This window comes from Sebastes fasciatus, chromosome 13 (genome assembly GCF_043250625.1).
Source record: "Sebastes fasciatus isolate fSebFas1 chromosome 13, fSebFas1.pri, whole genome shotgun sequence".
In the NCBI taxonomy this organism is placed as follows: domain Eukaryota; kingdom Metazoa; phylum Chordata; class Actinopteri; order Perciformes; family Sebastidae; genus Sebastes; species Sebastes fasciatus.
The window spans coordinates 1608864-1627500 of record NC_133807.1 but is presented as its reverse complement, the minus strand read 5'-3'; the positions used below and the strand labels follow the sequence as shown (position 1 = coordinate 1627500).

The following is an 18637-nucleotide window of genomic DNA, read 5'->3' as shown; positions in this document are numbered from 1 at the left end:
ACGTATATACACACGTTTGTGTGTATATATGTGTTTACGTGTATACGTGTGTGTACACATATACACATATATACATATATATACACACACATATATACACACACATATGTGTATAAATACATATATATGCACATCTATTCACACCTATACATACATATATACCAATATGTGTAAACAAGCTATATACAGTACATACACACATACATTATATAATACAAATATAAATAAGAAGAAGAAAGTGTCTTGAGATAACTTGTTATGATTTGATGCTATATAAATCAACTGAACTGAAAGTGAAGTTTATAAGGGTCAACAGGCATGATAACATGATATTATAAAACATTTACTGGATTCTTTATATTGCATTATGTACATTCACATGCAACAGAAATCTAAGAGAAAATATCTTACTTCCTTTCAGTCGTTTCTACTCCTAACCGCTCACTCTTCAGCTTGTGATTGTAAGACAACACAGTAGCATGTCTACAATAATATATAATAGAATATCTATTTATGCTCCATTCCACAAAGAACCCTAAAGATTTGGTCAACGGTACTCAGCGAGTTCGGCTTTATGTTTCAAACACAGCTCATGCCAAGCCTAAAGTATGCTGCTATATTTATGTGACATCTTGGAAAAACTATTTGCAGTGAAATTGAAGTTTAGTATAGTTAATATTGTTGGTAATGTTAAAAACCAAGATGCAAAATTCATGCCAGATAGGGCTTTACAGACAGATGACAATAACAAACATGGTAACTTTTAATGGGGAATAATAACAATGCACATGAGATGAGATCTTTGAACTGTATGAACAGGACCGTCTGTTCACACAGTGAGCAACTAAATCAGCAATCACTCATCAACTTACAACAGCTCATCAGGTTATCAGTTTATCAGGTTATCAGGTTTCTATACGTCTCTCCAACGGTTTCCTTTGCTTCATAAATTATATTTTCCTATAAGCACAGAATGAATGATTACAGACATGTAAAGGCCTCTGTTTCTCCATGATATCAGGGGATGCTTTAGGGCGGGGCGACCTTGTGATTGACAGGTCGCTACCACGGCGTTGTCTGGTTTGGGAGTTGTCCGTGTATTCGTCGTAGAACTTTAACCCTTTCACAGTGTGTTTTCAAATCACATCAATCAACACTGTGGTCGCCTAAAATGTCTTATTCAGCGTTTGGTTGTACTTAGCTCCGCCCTCTCGTGTCACGCAAAAAAACAACATGTGACGGCCAAATACCAAGATGGCAACGACCAAAATGCAAAACTCAAGGCTTCAAATTCGTAGTCCACAAACCAATCTAGTGACATCACGGTGACTACGTCCACTTCTATGCTTATAACATGGAATATGTAAGATGTGGACCTTTAGTGGTCTGGGGCCAAGTTGCATTATGGGAGTTTTTTTAACTGTATGAACTGGACCGTGTGTTCACTCTGTGAGCAAAAAGATCAGCAATCGCCCATCAACTTACAACAGCTTATCAGGTTTCTATACGTCCTCTTTTCCCTCCCAATGGTTTATAAATGTTATTTTCCTATAAAAAGCACAGGGTGAATGACTACAGACATTTAAAGGCCTCTGTTTCTCAGGAATTAATATCTCAGAAACAGCTGTTGGTAGATCAAATCCTTCTGAATTTTGAACTCTGCTTTCTGTTATGAAAGGACATGCAGTCTGGTGGTGTAAATGTTGTTTTGCTCGCATGTGGCACAGAGTGGATATGTATTACAAACACATACAAAAGATTTTTTTAGATTCTGCTTTGGACAGCGTTCATAAATAGAAATAAATAAATCAGATAGCAATCTGATATCAGCCCGTGACTTATGACTTGTGACTCATAGGATTATTTTCTATTTGTTTTTCATTTGTTTTTTATCCAATAACAACCAATGAAATAAAGTGTAGTTCTACTGTAAATCAGGTGTTAACAAGTGGTCAAAAACTGGATATGGCCTCCAAAACAGAATCAGCATTAAAGGTCCCATATTATGTTCATTTTCAGGTTCATACTTGTATTTTGTGTTTCTACTAGAACATGTTTACATGCTGTAATGTTCCAAAAACCCTTTATTTTCCTTGTACTGTCGGCCTGAATATACCTGTATTTACCCTCTGTCTGAAACGCTCTGTTTTAGTGCATTTTGACGGAATTGCAACAGAATTGCAACAGAATTGCGTTGCTAGGCAACAGCTTGGGTCCATGTGTACTTCCTGTCAGCTGTTGACATTCACATACACTGCAACCAGGAATAAACTGGGACATATTTAGAATGTTAACATTTAAATCTGTGTAAAGGGTCTAAATATTATATATTTGTGACATCACGAATGGGCAGAAATCCTGACAGCTTGTTTCAAATGCAGAGTTTCTGAATACGAGCTGTGTGTTTCCCTGTGGATTGAGTGTTTCGATACTTTCACAGTATTTGTACAGGACTTAAGCCTGGTTTATAATAACACATGAAAACATGAAAATCTCACTTTTTTATAATATGGGACTTTTAAGACCACTAGACCTACCATAGAACTACCCTGGTTACCCCTGAAAACCAGTGCATGCATTAGAAACACACATCCTACCAAAATAAAAGTTTTCAGCTCAAACTGTCAGCATCATTCCTTGGCTGCTCCAGTGTGTGTGTGTGTGTGTGTGTGTGTGTGTGTGTGTGTGTGTGTGTGTGTGTGTGTGTGTGTGTGTGTGTGTGTGTGTGTGTGCGCGTGTGTGTGTGTATCTTGGGGGGCACATGACATAAATCCACATTGGAATGATCTGGCGTCTGTTGAAGTGTTTTGTCCTCCTTCACAGCCCTAAAAAAAGAGCAGAGATACATTTAGCTTGAAGCAATGTGTCTTGTGCTCTCAGAGACAGCAGAGTCATTGTTCAGCAGTCTGATGAGATGCAGCAGAATAAAGTATTAGAGGGGCAGAACAGAAAAAAAAGGAAGAATGTAAAAATATGTGATGGATTCAAGCACAGCGAAGAGAGCTAGACTCACGCGTCAGAGGAGGACACATGACTTGGGAGGCCTGAATGGGTTATCACTGGAGGGCACCCCGGTCAGCAGAGGGTCTTTGTGGGCATTCTGCAGACAGAAGGTCTTCAGTTCTGCAGCAGCCTGAGAGACCTGGAGTCCACAGATCACATCGTGTAGTTAAAGAAGGATGCCGTCTCTAATCACACTGCTTCACATGTACTGGATTTAGAAATGGGCACTAAAGCGAAATTACACTGTCCATAATACAGAGAAGGCCTGAGTATTCTCAGACATGTTGCTGATTATGGTCAATCATTTATTTTTATTTATGAATTCATTAACAATAATAGTTAATAGCCATCAACTCTGAGTGTCCTACAGAGAGCCACCCTACCACTCTTTATCAACCAACTAGAAGAAGTGATATACTAAACAGCCGTCAAACGATTCAAATATTTCATCGTGATTAATCACATAATTGTCCAGTTAATTGTGATTAATTGCAAATTAATCGCACATTTTTTATCGGTTCAAAATGTACCTTAAAGGTCCCATATTGTAAAAAGTAAGATTTTCATGTCTTTTATATTATAAAGTAGGTTTAAGTGCTTTATAAATACTGTGAAAGTATCGAAGCCCTCAATATACGGAGAAATACACACAGCCCGTATTCAGAAATTGTGCGTTTGAAACAAGCCGTTAGGATTTTTGCCCATTTGTGATGTCACAAATATACAGTGTCCCAGTTTATTTCCTGTTGCAGTGTATGTAAATAACATCAGCTGACAGGAAGTAAACATGAACCCATCTGTTGCGTAGCAACGCAATTCTGTTGCAATTACGTTGAAATGCACTAAAACAGCTTTTCAGACAGAGGGTTAATACAGGTACATTCAAGCAGACAGAATGAGGAAAATAAAAGTTTTTTTGAACATTACAGCATGTAAACATGTTCTAGTAGAAACACAAAATATAAGTATGAACCTGAAAATTAGCATAATATGAGACCTTTAAAAGGAGATTTGTCAAGTATTTAATCCTCTTATCAACATGGGAGTGGACAAATATGCTGCTTTATGCAAATGTATGTATATATTTATTATTGTAAATCAGTTAACAACACAAAACAATGACAGATATTGTCCAGAAACCCTCACAGGTACTGCATTTAGCATAAAACAATATGCTCAAATGATAACATGGCAAACTGCAGCCCAACAGGCAACAACAGCTGTCAGTGTGTCAGTGTGCTGACTTGACTATGACTTGCCCCAAACTGCATGTGATTATCATAAAGTGGGCATGTCTGTAAAGGGGAGACTCGTGGGTACCCAGAGAACCAATTTACATTCACATATCTGGAGGTCAGAGGTCAAGGGACACCTTTGAAAATGGACATGACAGATTTTCCTCTCAGTTTGGAGCGTTATTTAACCTCCTTCACTAAAAGCTAGTATAACATGGTACACCAATAGATTCATCAGGTTTTATAGTATCATATGATACCAGTATCTTCACTCTAGCTATAAAACTGAGCCCGCTACAACCTGAAAATCACAAGTTGCATTAAAGAAATTAGTGTCGTTAAAACAAATTTGCATGAACACATTATTATCGCATTAACTTTGACAGCCCTAATAAACTGGGGAAAAAAAGTTTGGAAACTTGTGTTTGGTGGATTATTTCTCTGTTGTTACAATGCTAATTGGCATTGTGTTTTACATGGTTGGAAAGCCTGTTTATTTACCTTCACAATGATGTCCAACTTGTAAGGATCATGCATTTGTGGGATGAGCAGCACAGCTGATTATGTGGGTAGCGCCCAAGAAAAGTTTGCCAAAATGCTCTGCCAATGGTAAACAATGTATTCTCCTGTTGGTGTTGACTCTTGTTGTGAGTTGTTTGGTGGATTGGATGATTGAACTCTCTCAGGCTCACGCTCTTTGACCATCTGCTTTAATTCTGTATTGATTATGATGGAGTGTGGTCGTATATGCAGCGATAAACACTCTTATAGCATTAGATATTATTAATTCTGTATTGTTTACGATGGAGTGTGGTCATATATGCAGTGATGAACACTCTTTTAACATTAGATATTACTTTGGCACGGTGTGAATCTGCAGTGGGAGGATGTCTGAATGCTGTGGGGAAACGGACTCTCCGTTCAGTCTGCTTTTGTTTCGCTACGCTGATCGACACATTCGGTTGATGCCGTCGTAATTACATATAAACCCGACTTCAGTTGAATAGTGTCGGCGTACAGTTTGACACAAATCGTTGTCAGTTTAGCTCGACTACTTAGCTCGAGTTTGTAAGATGTGGGTGTTCTGTGGTCTGGGGCCGAGTTGCATTATGGGAAGTGTAGGATCCAGACTAAAAGTCAGAACATCTCGGCTGCTAGTTCCCCAACTTTATATAAGCACAATAATATATTGCTTGATTTTACACATGGAGTTCAGTTTACTCACCATGAAGAGTACTACTCTACTCTCTTATTAAAACGTTGTATAATAATATCTTCCGTGGCTTTGGAGGGAGGTGAGAAAATAACTTCTGATCATTCTTTTAAAAATGTCTTTTCACAAGTTTCCCAACTCTATGAAAGTACTTTATAAATCTCTGGAGTACTGCTTTAAGTGATCTTTGGTGAGTCCAATTTCACAATTTCACACTTGAAAGAACAAAGTGTGAAATCTCATGGGCCCTAAAACTACTGCACTGCTATCTGTGACACTTTGGTTTGGTGAGCTTTTAGTTGTTATAGCTACCAGTTAACAACAGAGTTCTTGGTTTTTATTTTTTAAATAATATGTTTAATGTGATCTTATAACAGTAAATGTAAAAGCTTTTATGATCTGGCTTAAAGGGTAACTTTGGTATTTTTCAACCTGGACCCTAGGGAGAACTCTTTCAGAAACTGATCCAGTATTGAAGGAGAACGCTGTAGACGGCAGCTGCTCAAAAGCTGCAATATAATCCTGTAGGGGCAAGCTCGCATCATCATTAACATCCACTAACGATGCTGGTTTTTGCCATGACAGGCTCTGATTGTTATTATACATGTCTTTGTTAAATCTGGTGAGGTGACGTGTTGCTGGAAGACAACGGTGGAACAGAGGAACACATCCATGGTGGAAACAGGCAGAGCTTGTTGTGTTGGAGGACAGAACACGTAGTTCAGTGTTAACTCAAAGATTTCCAATGTCATGGCAGAATATTTACATGATTTTGACAATGTGGATGAGCTCTTTGAATTTGATGGCTGCCATATTTATTTGAGCCAGAGTATATATATATATATATATATATATATATATATATATATATATATATATATATACTAGGGATGTCACGAGAACCAATACTTTGGTACCAAGTCGATGCCGAAATTTAAAAAAAGGGACGGTACTCTTTTGTACCGTACGATGCCTGTAATGGTCATTGGTAGGGATGTGACGGTGAGGAAAATTTTCCCACCGGTTAATAAACTTGTGACAACACCGGTGTTACCGATTACACCGGACATTTTACAAGAAACGATGACGGTCAACATGTGCAGAGCGCTGACTCTGATCTTTACCGTCGGGTGGCGGTGTGTCTGGCCTCTCCGGTAGAGCTTTTGCTGCGGGGCTCCGCTGCGAGGGTCTAGCTGGTGCCGCTGCTCCGTGCACACACGGCTCCATCCACCTCGCGGCAATTACTTCATTAACGTTATGGTTCTCTTATAGCATTGGGATTAAACATGAAATATTGCCAAATAGGTGCGTTTGCTTTTCACTTCGACAATAAATCCTCTGCCTCCTGCTCCTGCTACTCTGAGCTGACGGACCAGATACATTCATGGTTAGTATGTAGTGTCCGTCGTCTGACTATCAATTGATAGTATGCCGCTGATACGCCAAAATGAACAAAATGGGTCATTTCTTCATATTTATTACTTAAAGGCTACATGTCTCTGTTTTTTGTAATGTTCAAACGATTTTAATAAAAGAGTACGTGATGAATTACAGGGGATTTATTGTTGTTGTTTTGTTTTTTTACCTTGGTATCGAATTTGTATCGAGAATCGTGGAAATTCACTGGTATTGGTATCGACTACTAGATTTCTGGTATCGTGACATCCCTAATATAAACTGTATATATAATATTCAGATTTCACAACGAGACTTCTCCTTGAGCGGGACTTGGACACATTAACAAACAGACCGGATCAAGAGAAAGGTAAAAAGGTTTTATTTCTCTGTAGGGTCCTTTCTATAATGTTGTCAGACACTGATAATAACCATCTGAGCCTGTCAGTGGCAACAACAAGAACTGTTAGCTGACTAAACGTCACACTGACCTCGCTGCTCGGTTCGCTGCTGCTGGTTACAGCGTTCTCCCTCAGTACTGGACCAGTTTCAGAAAATGTTCTCCCTGTTATGCAAGGATCAGACTCCAGGATATTTTTGTCTTTTACGATGGTCACCATATCAGATCTAACGATTACAGCGCCATAAAGTCTTGCAGTGTCTTGGTCGGGTGACTGGCAAGACTACACGTATGACCACGACCAATCACGGCACGTCATATTCCACGATCATGCGCGAGTTCAGACGTCATCGGGGAGGCGGTTGAAGCAACTTTCAGTCATGACGACAGAAACGTTGTGTGTGATGCTGGCGGTCTTGTGTTGCGAAAAGAAAAAGAAAAGAAAGAAAAAAGGGTTGTGGATGCGCTCCTGGGTGGTACAGAGAGGACGGTACGGGCTGTCCATATTTCAATCAGTTTGGTTGTCCCACCTGACAGCAGCAAACTTGCCATCCCTCCTCCTTTTCTCCTTGTTTGTTTATTACCAAGTGACTGGAGATAGAGCACCTGATTGGTCAACGCAAAGGAACACGTCGTTGGAGATGTCACACTAGACTTGTCAAGACGAAACATTCTGACAGGCTAGACTTTTCCTCGGGGTGTCGTGGGGCGTCCCAAACGTGGCGTCGGTTGTCATGTACTATGACACACTACACGAGATAAGAGGATCCATTTTCGCACACGATCATCATCCCCTACGACGGCCGTGTCGGGCTATAATCGGGCTGATATCATGTAGTCTGAACCCGGCATTAGACACAAAAACATGGGACAATAGGATACAGGGAGGAAAATACTGTTTAAAGGAAGCACAGTTACCCGTTAAAGCAAGTCTGTTTAACTTTTGTTTAACACTGGCCACTGTGACCACAAGTGACAATAGCAGGATAATGCTAAATGCTAAATGCTAAATGTGTTGCTAAAACTACAGCACAAGCACAGAAGACTGATTTATTCATTCCAGTTACAAAGTTCTATCTACAGTTTAAGGTTGTGCCAATGTTATCATAGCAATCAGTGAAATAGAGAACCGTAGCTCATATATGATATCATAGACATAATGTGAAAATGTTATAGCTTTAAATATCCCCTTACCTAACATGAATATTAAAACTGGTGGTAACACTTAGTAATAACCATCATCTATAAATGGTACATGAATAGTTAATTAAACTTAGTTAATAGTTATTTTACCACTAACAAACAAAAAAAAATGATGATTAATGTTTACTAATTATTAGTAATGCTATGATTAATGTTATTTTATCATTAGTTTGTGTAATATGAAATAAATAGTTTATGAATTATATATTGTATCATAGCTGATAAGAGATAGATGATAACAATTAAATTCTGATTACATTAGTACACTATTTATTAACAGTTTATTGTCGCACACATGATTACATTTTATATACTATATTAAGTATTTGTTAGTAATTACCAAATGATTTTTAAACTTTTAGGAAATCATTAGTAGAACATCCATAAACATTATGTAGATAACCATTGACAAAGTATTAAAGCTTCAGTAGGCAGTATATTTTTGGCATCATTGGGCTAAAATCCCATAATAACCTTTCAGCATATTGTAATTCAAGTGTTCTGAGAGATAACTAGACTTCTGCTTCTCCTCATGGCTCTGTTTTCAGGGTTTAGAACATTTAGCCTTGTGACGGAAGACTTTGACCAATCACAGCTCATTTCAGAGAGAGAGCGTTCCTATTGGCTGTGCTCCGGTCATGTGACCGGTACTTGGCGTTCTTCCAAGAGATCTCATCATGGCTGCCAGGTCACAAACTTTCTCATCTTACAGCTAAACCGTGCACTACAAGATGATTCTGAGAACATGTGAGGAGAGAAATAGGCATTAACGTAACAGAATATTGATTCATATTAGATCAGCGCTGCCTAGTTTGACCGTAGATGGACAGCAGATGGACAGCAGACCTCAGATCAGCTCTGACTGCTTGTTTTTCCTCCGGTCTGTGAAATCTTGCAGATGCCGTTAGGATTACCGGAGGACACCGGAGGACACAGAGGAACATGATTTTTTTTCAGGTTACCTGTCTCATGTACTACTGTCAGGATATAGCAACCGTTTTATAAAAATAACTTTATTTAATCATATTTGCTCCAATCTGCCTACTGCTGCTTTAACTATGTAACTAAATAGTGTTTATAGATGCTTTATTTATTAACCATTTAACAAGCAGCCCGCGGTACATTAAAGCTGGTGGTGCGTTTGAGAGCTGGAGTCACACGCACAGGAGAGGTTATAAAGTATAGTTTAATGGAAGAGATGTAGTGTGTGTAGTGTGTAGTGTAGTGTGTACATACCTTTATCCGGCGGACACTGGCCTCCAGACGGAGCTGTCTCACCGCCTTCTGGGCGAGGACCAGACTGCTGTTTGGGGCGCTGTTGTTCGACATGGCTGAGTCCACACTACAGTCAAAGTGAACGAGTAGTCTGTTGCATTCATGTCTCAATACGAGGCGGGAATAAAACACATCTTCCGGTCAAAACCTTCAAAATAAAGGGCCTGTTCACTCACTTTTACTGGCCCCACCCCCTCACACACACACACACACACACACACACACACACACACACACACACACCCTCCACCCCTACACCCCCCCACACACACACACGCGTTTCCATCTTGAGTGGGGACCAACTTTTTGATCATCACTTGTGGGGACCACCCTTTCTAGAGGTCCTAGAGGTATGAAAAAAATCAGGTAAACTTAGCATTGCTTAGTTAGCCTATACACGCCTTCAAATCTTTGAATTGATGATGTAATGGTGTCACCATGTTAAATGGGTCTCAAGGGGACTCAAGGGGACCTTATTAGCATACATTTGCATAATTCACAGGGATACCCATATGACTACTGGGGACCTATTTTTTATATTAACTTTTACATTAACACAACCAACTATATACAGTACATCTATATCAAGTCAACCCTCTGATTATATTGCAGTTATAAAAAAAAAAAGTTGAGTGAACAATTAAGTTAAATTATAAGATACAGCAGTACATCAATTACAATTAAAATTTGGGAAAGGCTTAGTTGTTCATAGATTATGTAATTGTACCATGAGGCCATTTTGACCTCTGACCCCTTCTCCTGCCTCTTGAGCCATGATTTCCTGACCACCATAACACATGTCGCCACTGGTGTGGAACATAGAACCAGAAATTGTTGTCCAACCCATATCTACCACACAAAAAGTCAAATCTTTAAACCTTTTACTTTCCACCATAAGAGCTATTCTTTCTTTACATCTCAGACAGCTATTTTTGTTTCCTTATATCTAACCACAGTCAACCACCCAGCAACCACTGTCAGTCACCTAAAGCTTAGCACCACCCTAATAGAACTAGTAATCATCTCACAGGTTTGTCATAACACGAAGAGTTACATTTAGTTCCTAGAAAATATTAATTTAATTAGTTAAACTAAGATAAATCGAACTCATTTAAATTGCACAATGGAACTTTTTAATGAATCCAGGTAACACAGTTGAATTGCTTTATGATTTAATCCCTTGAGACTTACCCAGTCTCTCTCTCTCTCTCAAACATTTCACTTCTGACAGCAAGCTGGAGTAAACATTGAATGTAAACAATGCAAAACCTTTAGAGAGAGAACTTGATTTAATCATTTTAACATAACATGTTGATTAAAGTGCCTTTCCCATTTAGATCCACAAGGGCCTATTCTTTCACAGGGAGCAAAATGATTCATAAAAAAAAACCTTGTCACAAAAGCATAATGTTAAGGTCCAAATTAACTCAGAATCTGACTCTGAAGCATCCAAGTTCTAAATGAACATCAGTTACAGTCAACTATTACAGTGCCTATGACTACAGAGGTATGGACACCTGAAAATACTTTTCTTTGGACATCCCAAGAGAGAAACACACTTCCTTGATTACATAAGTAATATCTGCCGGAATGAACAATGTCCCAAAGTCATGACAAAAGGGTTACCCCATCAGGCAACCTTCCACCTACATTCAGCCTGAGACAGAGAGCTAAAGAAACTACAATGATCAGACTGTAATACTACTGCCTGAATTTATACAAAAATAAATCAGCTATAGCGATTATTCTTCTGTTATCAGGTACAGTACAAAACATCATAAAAAAAAACACAACATCACGCCCTTCCACGCGTGTATATATATATATATATATATATACACACACACACACACACACGTGGAAGGGCGTGATGTAGCTCTTAATTCTTGTGGTTGCTAGCACCAAAGCCTGTTGTGTTGTTGCAGATTGAGCAATCGCTTTAACCTCAGGATCTTGTTTTGTTTGTAGAAGGATTTGTTTTTTTTATGATGTTTTGTACTGTACCTGATAAAAGAAGAATAATCGCTATAGCTGATTTTATTTTTTTTTATTAATTCAGGCAGTAGTATTACAGTCTGATCACTGTAGTTTCCTTAGCTCTCTGTCTCAGGCTGATTATATATATATATAAAAAATACCACCAAGCAATTATTTTGAGACAACAAAAGGCTCACTGTGATGGAATACATGTTAAGTCGAATTCAAGTAAGTTGACTGTATGACATGCATGTAACACTGAACGTAAACGTAAACTACAGTCCCAGCCTGTTCATTGGTAATCTCCATATTATTTACAGTACATTGCACTTTTCCTTTTGTAGGCCGTAATGCGATTGTAAATATAAAATTTCAAGTTCTGCCAGTCACGGTTCTTGAGAGCTTCTGGTTCAGCCCTTAAACATTTCTCACAGTCACTCTTTGCTGGTACAACACAAGAACGGATGAACGGATTCATGTGATTCCCCACCGCCTATACCTCTGTCTGCTGCCAGGGTGTTATTTTCTGGGTAGCTTTACCTGTAAGTGAGCAGAAAACAAATTTTTAAATAAAAGTATAAAAAGGGATGTGAGATACAATTCCAAGAAGTTCTAAATCTTGTATCAGTATAAGTATATACCAACATCTACAGTACAAGTGAAATTATGAACATTCAACAACTGGCTGAAATTACATTATCAGTTCAATATCGATCCATGCATTCTGCCACTTGGGCTGAAATGAACACTGGGGAAGGGGAAAACAACAGTTTTTTTTTTATCATATTCTGTACATGATATATTTTCTTCTACTACTTTGGATACTGTGCTTGAGTATACAGGTTTTGACACAAGGCTGCTTAAATGGAGATTATGTAACCAAAAAAGTAAACTGTTTAAAAATATTTTGGATAACCATCATTCTAAAGTAAAGTACTTCCAAGTGATTATGGCTTCGTAAACATAATTTAAATTAATATTAAAGCTACTTTAACTACTTGAAACACTTAACACTTACATTTACTTAAGCACTATTACTAACACAACTGCTTCTAGTAACAGAAAAAGCAGTAACAGTATAAAACAACTACAACAATTAAATATATAACTATACATTTCTAGTTCTTACTATCCATCTATCCATTGATTACACTGTTTAACCTATTCAGGCTCACAGGGACTCGAATCAGGCAAATATTTAGGCATGGGAGAGCTAGGCTGTAGAGAGTAATGTACTGACACCACTTTTCTCGCACACCGAGTTAAAACATGTATGGGAGTGACGTTAACAGTGATTCCTAAAAACAGTAATGGTCTAACAATAGGAACATCTTATTAAACTGTAAATCTTGCATTGATTTGGTACTATTGTTATATTTCTAAAAGAATTAGATACAATTCTGTCTTCGAATCGTTTACACTGTCACAAAAACTTGAAAATCTTTCACAAAAAAATTATCACAATCCAAAAACTGCGAAACTTAAAGTGAATTTTACTACATTTTCAATTTGTTAAGTGAGGCATTTGATAATGTGTTGAAGGGCAGAGAGCCTAAAACAGCACTCAGTTTGAGTGCATTTTCTTAAGGACAAAACTCTAAATGTAAATGTCTGCCAACCTAACAGCTTCCAGAGAAAAACAATCAAATTCTACTTCAATATTTCTGCCTGCTCTTACACATATTGAATAAAAGAAGCTAAGTGGGGACATTTCCCACACCATGTCTTGGTTCCTTATGGGGAGGGATGGTCATAGCATAGCATAGCATAGCATAGCATAGCATAGCATGGCACGGCGGCCACATATTCACACACACAGTTTAATCAAGCGAATGGATAGATCACATGCATTAACGTTAAAAAATAAAATTTAACATAGCCTGGCACAGCACGGCGGCCACATATTCACACACACAGCTGGCAGCAACACCAGCATGAAATCCAAATCGTACACCGAACATGAACTAAACCCAATAAACAATAATAATGAAATAGGTCATTAGTCCATAATTGTAAATGATCCGACTTTTGATGATTCCAGCAGGAAACGACGGGGCTTCTTGGTGTTGAACACTGAAAGACTTCATAGTCCCTTTCAAAGGTGAGCAGGGACAAAGAGTTCAGTCTGCTGTGATGCCCTGATGCCAGTTTTTATCCAACTGACAGTTGAAAAGAGTCTTTCACCAGTAGGCCTTGTTATGGGTACAGTAGGGTGAGGAGGGCAGTTCACCCCGACCACTGAAGTGCTATCTTTAGCAACAAAGAAAACTTAGAACAAGTTACACAATGATGAAGCCAACTAGGGCACTAAGGCTACTAATTCAACTGTAGATCACAGCTTTAATACAAAGGTTTGGAGGCAGAGGACAGTAGTGATGTTACGTGCTGTGCCAAGGCTTCGGAGCGTGTGTCGAGTAATCCAGGAAGTTCCCTGCGATGCGCGTATCGAGGCTTGTATCGTTTTAGACCAATGGCGTCATTGATGACATCCGAAGCCTCGCTGCCTGGCCGTACCGCTGACTGGTTCATGAAGTGGTTCAGATCTTCACTGGTTCAACCAATGCCACTTTTCAGAAGTGACACAGAACACTAATATTACCCCTCCTGCAATTATTATATTATATTACACTACACTACAATACAATTATTGACCAAAGGATTGGTTTACACACATAAGATGCATTACTCACAAAACAATTACAGTTTATTATACATGTATCTTATATACTCATAATATACTTACTAAATAGACATTTTAATATATATGATGTATATATAAATTGATTACATGGTTATAGATTTTTTTTCATTGTTTATAGTCATTCCCAACAGCCTTTACTGGCGCAAAATACAGTATATCACAGATCTGTGGTCCCAGTAGACCACAGATCTGTGACCACTGCTGGACTAATAAAGGAATATCTTATCTTATCTTATCACATTGTTAAGATCATATCTGCCTGTTTTACACTCTTTGACCACCAGGTGGTTTCGTGAGCACATGAAGCCTCGAGCAATGAACCCTTTTCTGAACCAATTTGCTGGAAAGCTTCAAAGCTTCATGAGGCGTCATCTCGCCATCCCTAGAGGACAGAACAAGGCTGCTGTCAGACTGCTGGGCACCTGAGCATTTTAAACTGCAGAGATGATGGTTGGACCAATCAGCAGCCGACACACCCCAGACCGATCCCACACCTCCAGCCAATCAGAGAGAGAGAGCACCGAGATGGGAAACAAAGATCCTCACCAGACAAAGACACTCACTCTGACACAAAACACAGCCACATTTCAATACACAGTTGAAAACGATGGCTGAACTTCTTCCTCCTGCTCCTCAGACTTCTGTTCCTCAATTTATTCTGAATAAATTCTCATTCCTCAGTAATTTAAAATGGATAAAGTAAAATTCTAGGATATCTGTTTGTGTTTTCGACAGTGAAATGCACTTCCACTTTATGGTCGTAGTCAGATAATTAAAACAGAGCTGACTGCTATTTACTGGACGATCCAGCAAAAAAAAAAGGAAGCCTTCTGATTGGGTGGGCCTTAGTGCCAAGTGGGTGCACCCAGGCCCACCTAGGCCCACCAACAGCTACGCAGCTGTTCTGTCTGCTCTCACACATATTGAATGAAACAAGCTAAGTCGGGACATTTCACACACCATGTCCTGGTTCCTTATGGGAACGGATTGTAAAATACTTAACACAAAGTTTCTAATCAAACACTGGCGTAAGGTGTGCTGTGGGGACGTTGTGAATGTCCCAGAATAGACTTCTTTTTTATTATTATTATTATTATTATTATTTTATTTACCAAAAAGAAAATTCCTCAATATGCCATTAATATTAACCTTTTAGGTGCATTACATGAAACTGTTTGGCAGTCTTGATTTACAATAGATTACCATCAAAACAAACTAACTTCCTTGATTTACCTGCATTAAATAAAACAAAAACAGCAAAAGGTGACTCAGAGAGACTCTAGAAGTAAAGCTAGAGAGCTTAATATGTACATCGCTGTTGATGAGGGATCTGTGGACTGGTAGCTTCATCCATCTTTCTCTCTGACATAACAGCAGGACGAGAGCCTTCAGCAGGAGTTACATCTGTCGCACATGTGGTCATCTGCAAATATTTCAGAATAAAAATATGGAAAACAACTGGTCAATTTCATGTTAACACTACATAATATTTAATTTGACCAGTACATTTTCTAAAGAATATATCTCTAAATTTAAATGTTTGCCAACCCACCAGCTTCTTTCCTGATCCATCTTCTCTGGAGGCATCAATACTTTAAAGAAAAAAAACAAGAGAAAAGGGAAAAAAACAATATATATATACAGGATCTTATTGTTAAATGAAACATGTCAATTGTGCCATACCCACAATGTATATAACAAAATCGGTACCTTACCATTCTCTCTGTGCGTAATTAATTTGGTAAAGTAGCATTGGTGGGCAGGCAGGGTTTACTGATCTGGTCTGCAGGGGATGTGTAACAATACAGTTTTTTAAAATGTGCTCTATAAATATATTATATCATAGCAAAAAATATAATGACCAGTGGGCCGGCACACAGGGGTACACAGTACTGGCACTTCTACATTTTACTCCTTGGCATACCGTGACTTTTTCATTGGTACCGGAGCTTCTCTCAAGCTGCCGGTACTCTCCTCTGCCCTCTCCATATCAGGTTCTCTGGGAGATTCATAACGGAGATTCATAACAGCACAGCGCCAGTGTATTCACGTAGGGAACGGAGGAGCTGCGCTATGTTAATCACCGCGTGAGCTGAAGACTGACTGTTTGCATCAGAAGAGCATTTCTCTGCGCTTGTCAACAAGCGATTCTGATCCTCTGCTGTTCACTATAGAGCTATCTCTGTCTGTCTGTTTGTGTGTGTCTGCTCCTCTCTCACTCTCTGTTTAGATACAACTGACATATACTGTATATGGAATAAGTACGTACTTTAAAACCTACGTTCACAAACAGCAGTGACACTCGGCTGTTTCTAATAAATATAGTGGATGGATTTTGAAATGTGATTGGGTGGAGGGACTGGGAGGGAATCAGAGGATGTCAAATGCGTAGTTTTAAGTCAAAAACCTTCAATTTATTTTGGGGGGGGGAGGACCCCCACACCCAATATCTCCTAGTGCCTTTATTCACTGTATAAATTGAGAATGTGTCTCTGTATAATTGTAGGAGCATCCTGACAGGGACACTGCTCCTAAAACCTGAATGAAAAGATCACACACCTCAGCTCTGCTTGTATACCTGCCTGTCTGTCTGGCTGGCTCCTGTTGATTCAAGCCTATAGACATCCCATAATATGTTTTAGAGTGATGTTGTAGGCCACAAATAACACAGGAAAGCACTTTAAGTATTAACACTATATTTAAACAAACCACTTTAACCCTGTAATGTTCCACATGGAATATTATTGGAATATTATACTACAGAAGATGCATAGTCTAAGTATAATAATATAACATAAAATCACAACTGATTATGACTGACACAGTTTAACATGCTTAAAGAAATAATTAATGAATAGGAATAAGTCACAAAAGATTGCAGATACCAGCCAATACACACAACATGAATAAGAGAGTACTGGCACTTATTTTTTTTCCACTTCAAGGACTGTCACATCCCCTCCAAGACTAATCAATTAGGATTATGTATGTGCAGCAGGAATCTAAATAACATTCTCAATGTGTATTTTCAGTTGGCATAAACTCCTTCACATGCACAGAAATCCATGACAATGTAACTAACGCTAGCTTTCTGAAAAAAACTTAAAAACATAGCTGGTAAAACATTGTTTATTTACTAGCTACACTTAGCCTCATAGCTAGCCCATAGCTAGTTAGCTCGGATTAGCTAAATCCGAGCTAACTAGCTATTCTGCTGACTAACTAAACTTAATTAACCTAATAGAACACTGGTTATCTACCAGCTATTAAACAAATGCCACGTGCTTACCTTGTGTGTTAGTTTGCTCCTCTTCACGAGTTCTTAGCTTCTTAGCTCATATCTCCTGCATATGAACGTCTTACTTGGTTACATCTTTGAATGCCACCAAGGCTGTTGAGTGGCTCTGCTGATGATGCAGTGTGCTTTAGTTGTGGAGATGCCTCGTTTTTCCAGTTCTTCTTTTATTTCTTCTGTGTTTATGTCGGTGTGGATACCCTTGATAATCAGCTGTTTGGTTTGTTGGTGAGTGGTGGCTGGTGTGGCTTTTCTTGCTGGGCGGTATGTGATCTTTGAGTGTTGAAATGAGTCTTGGTGCCAGGGGGAGAGAAGGGAGTTTATGGAGTGTATGTCGTGTGTGAATATGAGAATGCCTCCTTTCCTCATGCGGATTAACTTTTTGATTTTGATGTCAGGTTTACAGCGGATGAGTTCTTCGTAGATGGATTTATTGGTGGTAAAGATGTCGTGGTTGATGTTATCGATGACTACTGGTATGAGTGAGGGGCTTTGGGGTGAATCTGTGTCTTCTTCTTCTTTCCGTGCTCTCTTCTTTGGGTTGGTGCTGAAATGTTCACTGTATTTTGCCATGTTTTGGTTGACGGTCTCTGCAAAGGTGGCTGGATGGGGGGGTGCAGGGGTGTGGGTGTAGATTTGCCGTGCATCAGGGTTGTGCTCATGAGTCCGTGGTGTTTTGGAGTTGTGGGATGAAGTGGGCAGGTGGAGATGATATGATGTTTTTATTGAGTTCGGTGAATAGTTGTTTGATTTTGTCCAGTAGTGCTGCCAGGACCTGGGTTTCCATGGGGTTGTTGGGTTGGGGGGTTACTGTTTCATTATTGCTGGTGGTGGGAATGGTGAGGGGGGAGTGCAGTGCTGGTATTTCCTTTGGTGCTTTGATGGAGGGTTTTTTGTGATGGGTGTAGACTTTTTCCTTCTATTGAGAGTTTCTTTTTTT

The 18637-nt window shown here is 38.9% G+C and overlaps 1 protein-coding gene and 1 long non-coding RNA gene across 3 annotated transcripts; both read right to left on the bottom strand.

Annotated features, from left to right (window-relative positions):
* Positions 1-750: 750 nt before the first annotated feature.
* LOC141779963 (guanine nucleotide-binding protein G(I)/G(S)/G(O) subunit gamma-5) lies at positions 751-9817 on the bottom strand. The gene is made up of 3 exons (XM_074655011.1): positions 9686-9817; positions 3014-3142; positions 751-2825 (listed from the first exon to the last, which is right to left on the bottom strand). The coding sequence occupies exons 1-2, from the start codon at positions 9776-9778 to the stop codon at positions 3017-3019; spliced, it is 219 nt and encodes a 72-aa protein (XP_074511112.1). The 5' UTR covers positions 9779-9817; the 3' UTR covers positions 751-2825; positions 3014-3016.
* A 1067-nt stretch (positions 9818-10884) lies between these two features.
* Positions 10885-18280, bottom strand: LOC141779970 (uncharacterized). Of its 2 annotated transcripts, XR_012596497.1 has the most exons (5): positions 17692-18280; positions 16118-17017; positions 15955-15994; positions 15714-15825; positions 10885-12241 (listed from the first exon to the last, which is right to left on the bottom strand). It is a non-coding gene; the product is annotated as an uncharacterized LOC141779970 (long non-coding RNA). The 2 variants fall into 2 exon arrangements; XR_012596496.1 differs by lacking the exon at positions 10885-12241 and having other exon boundaries at positions 15534-15825.
* Between the last annotated feature and the right edge of the window lie 357 nt (positions 18281-18637).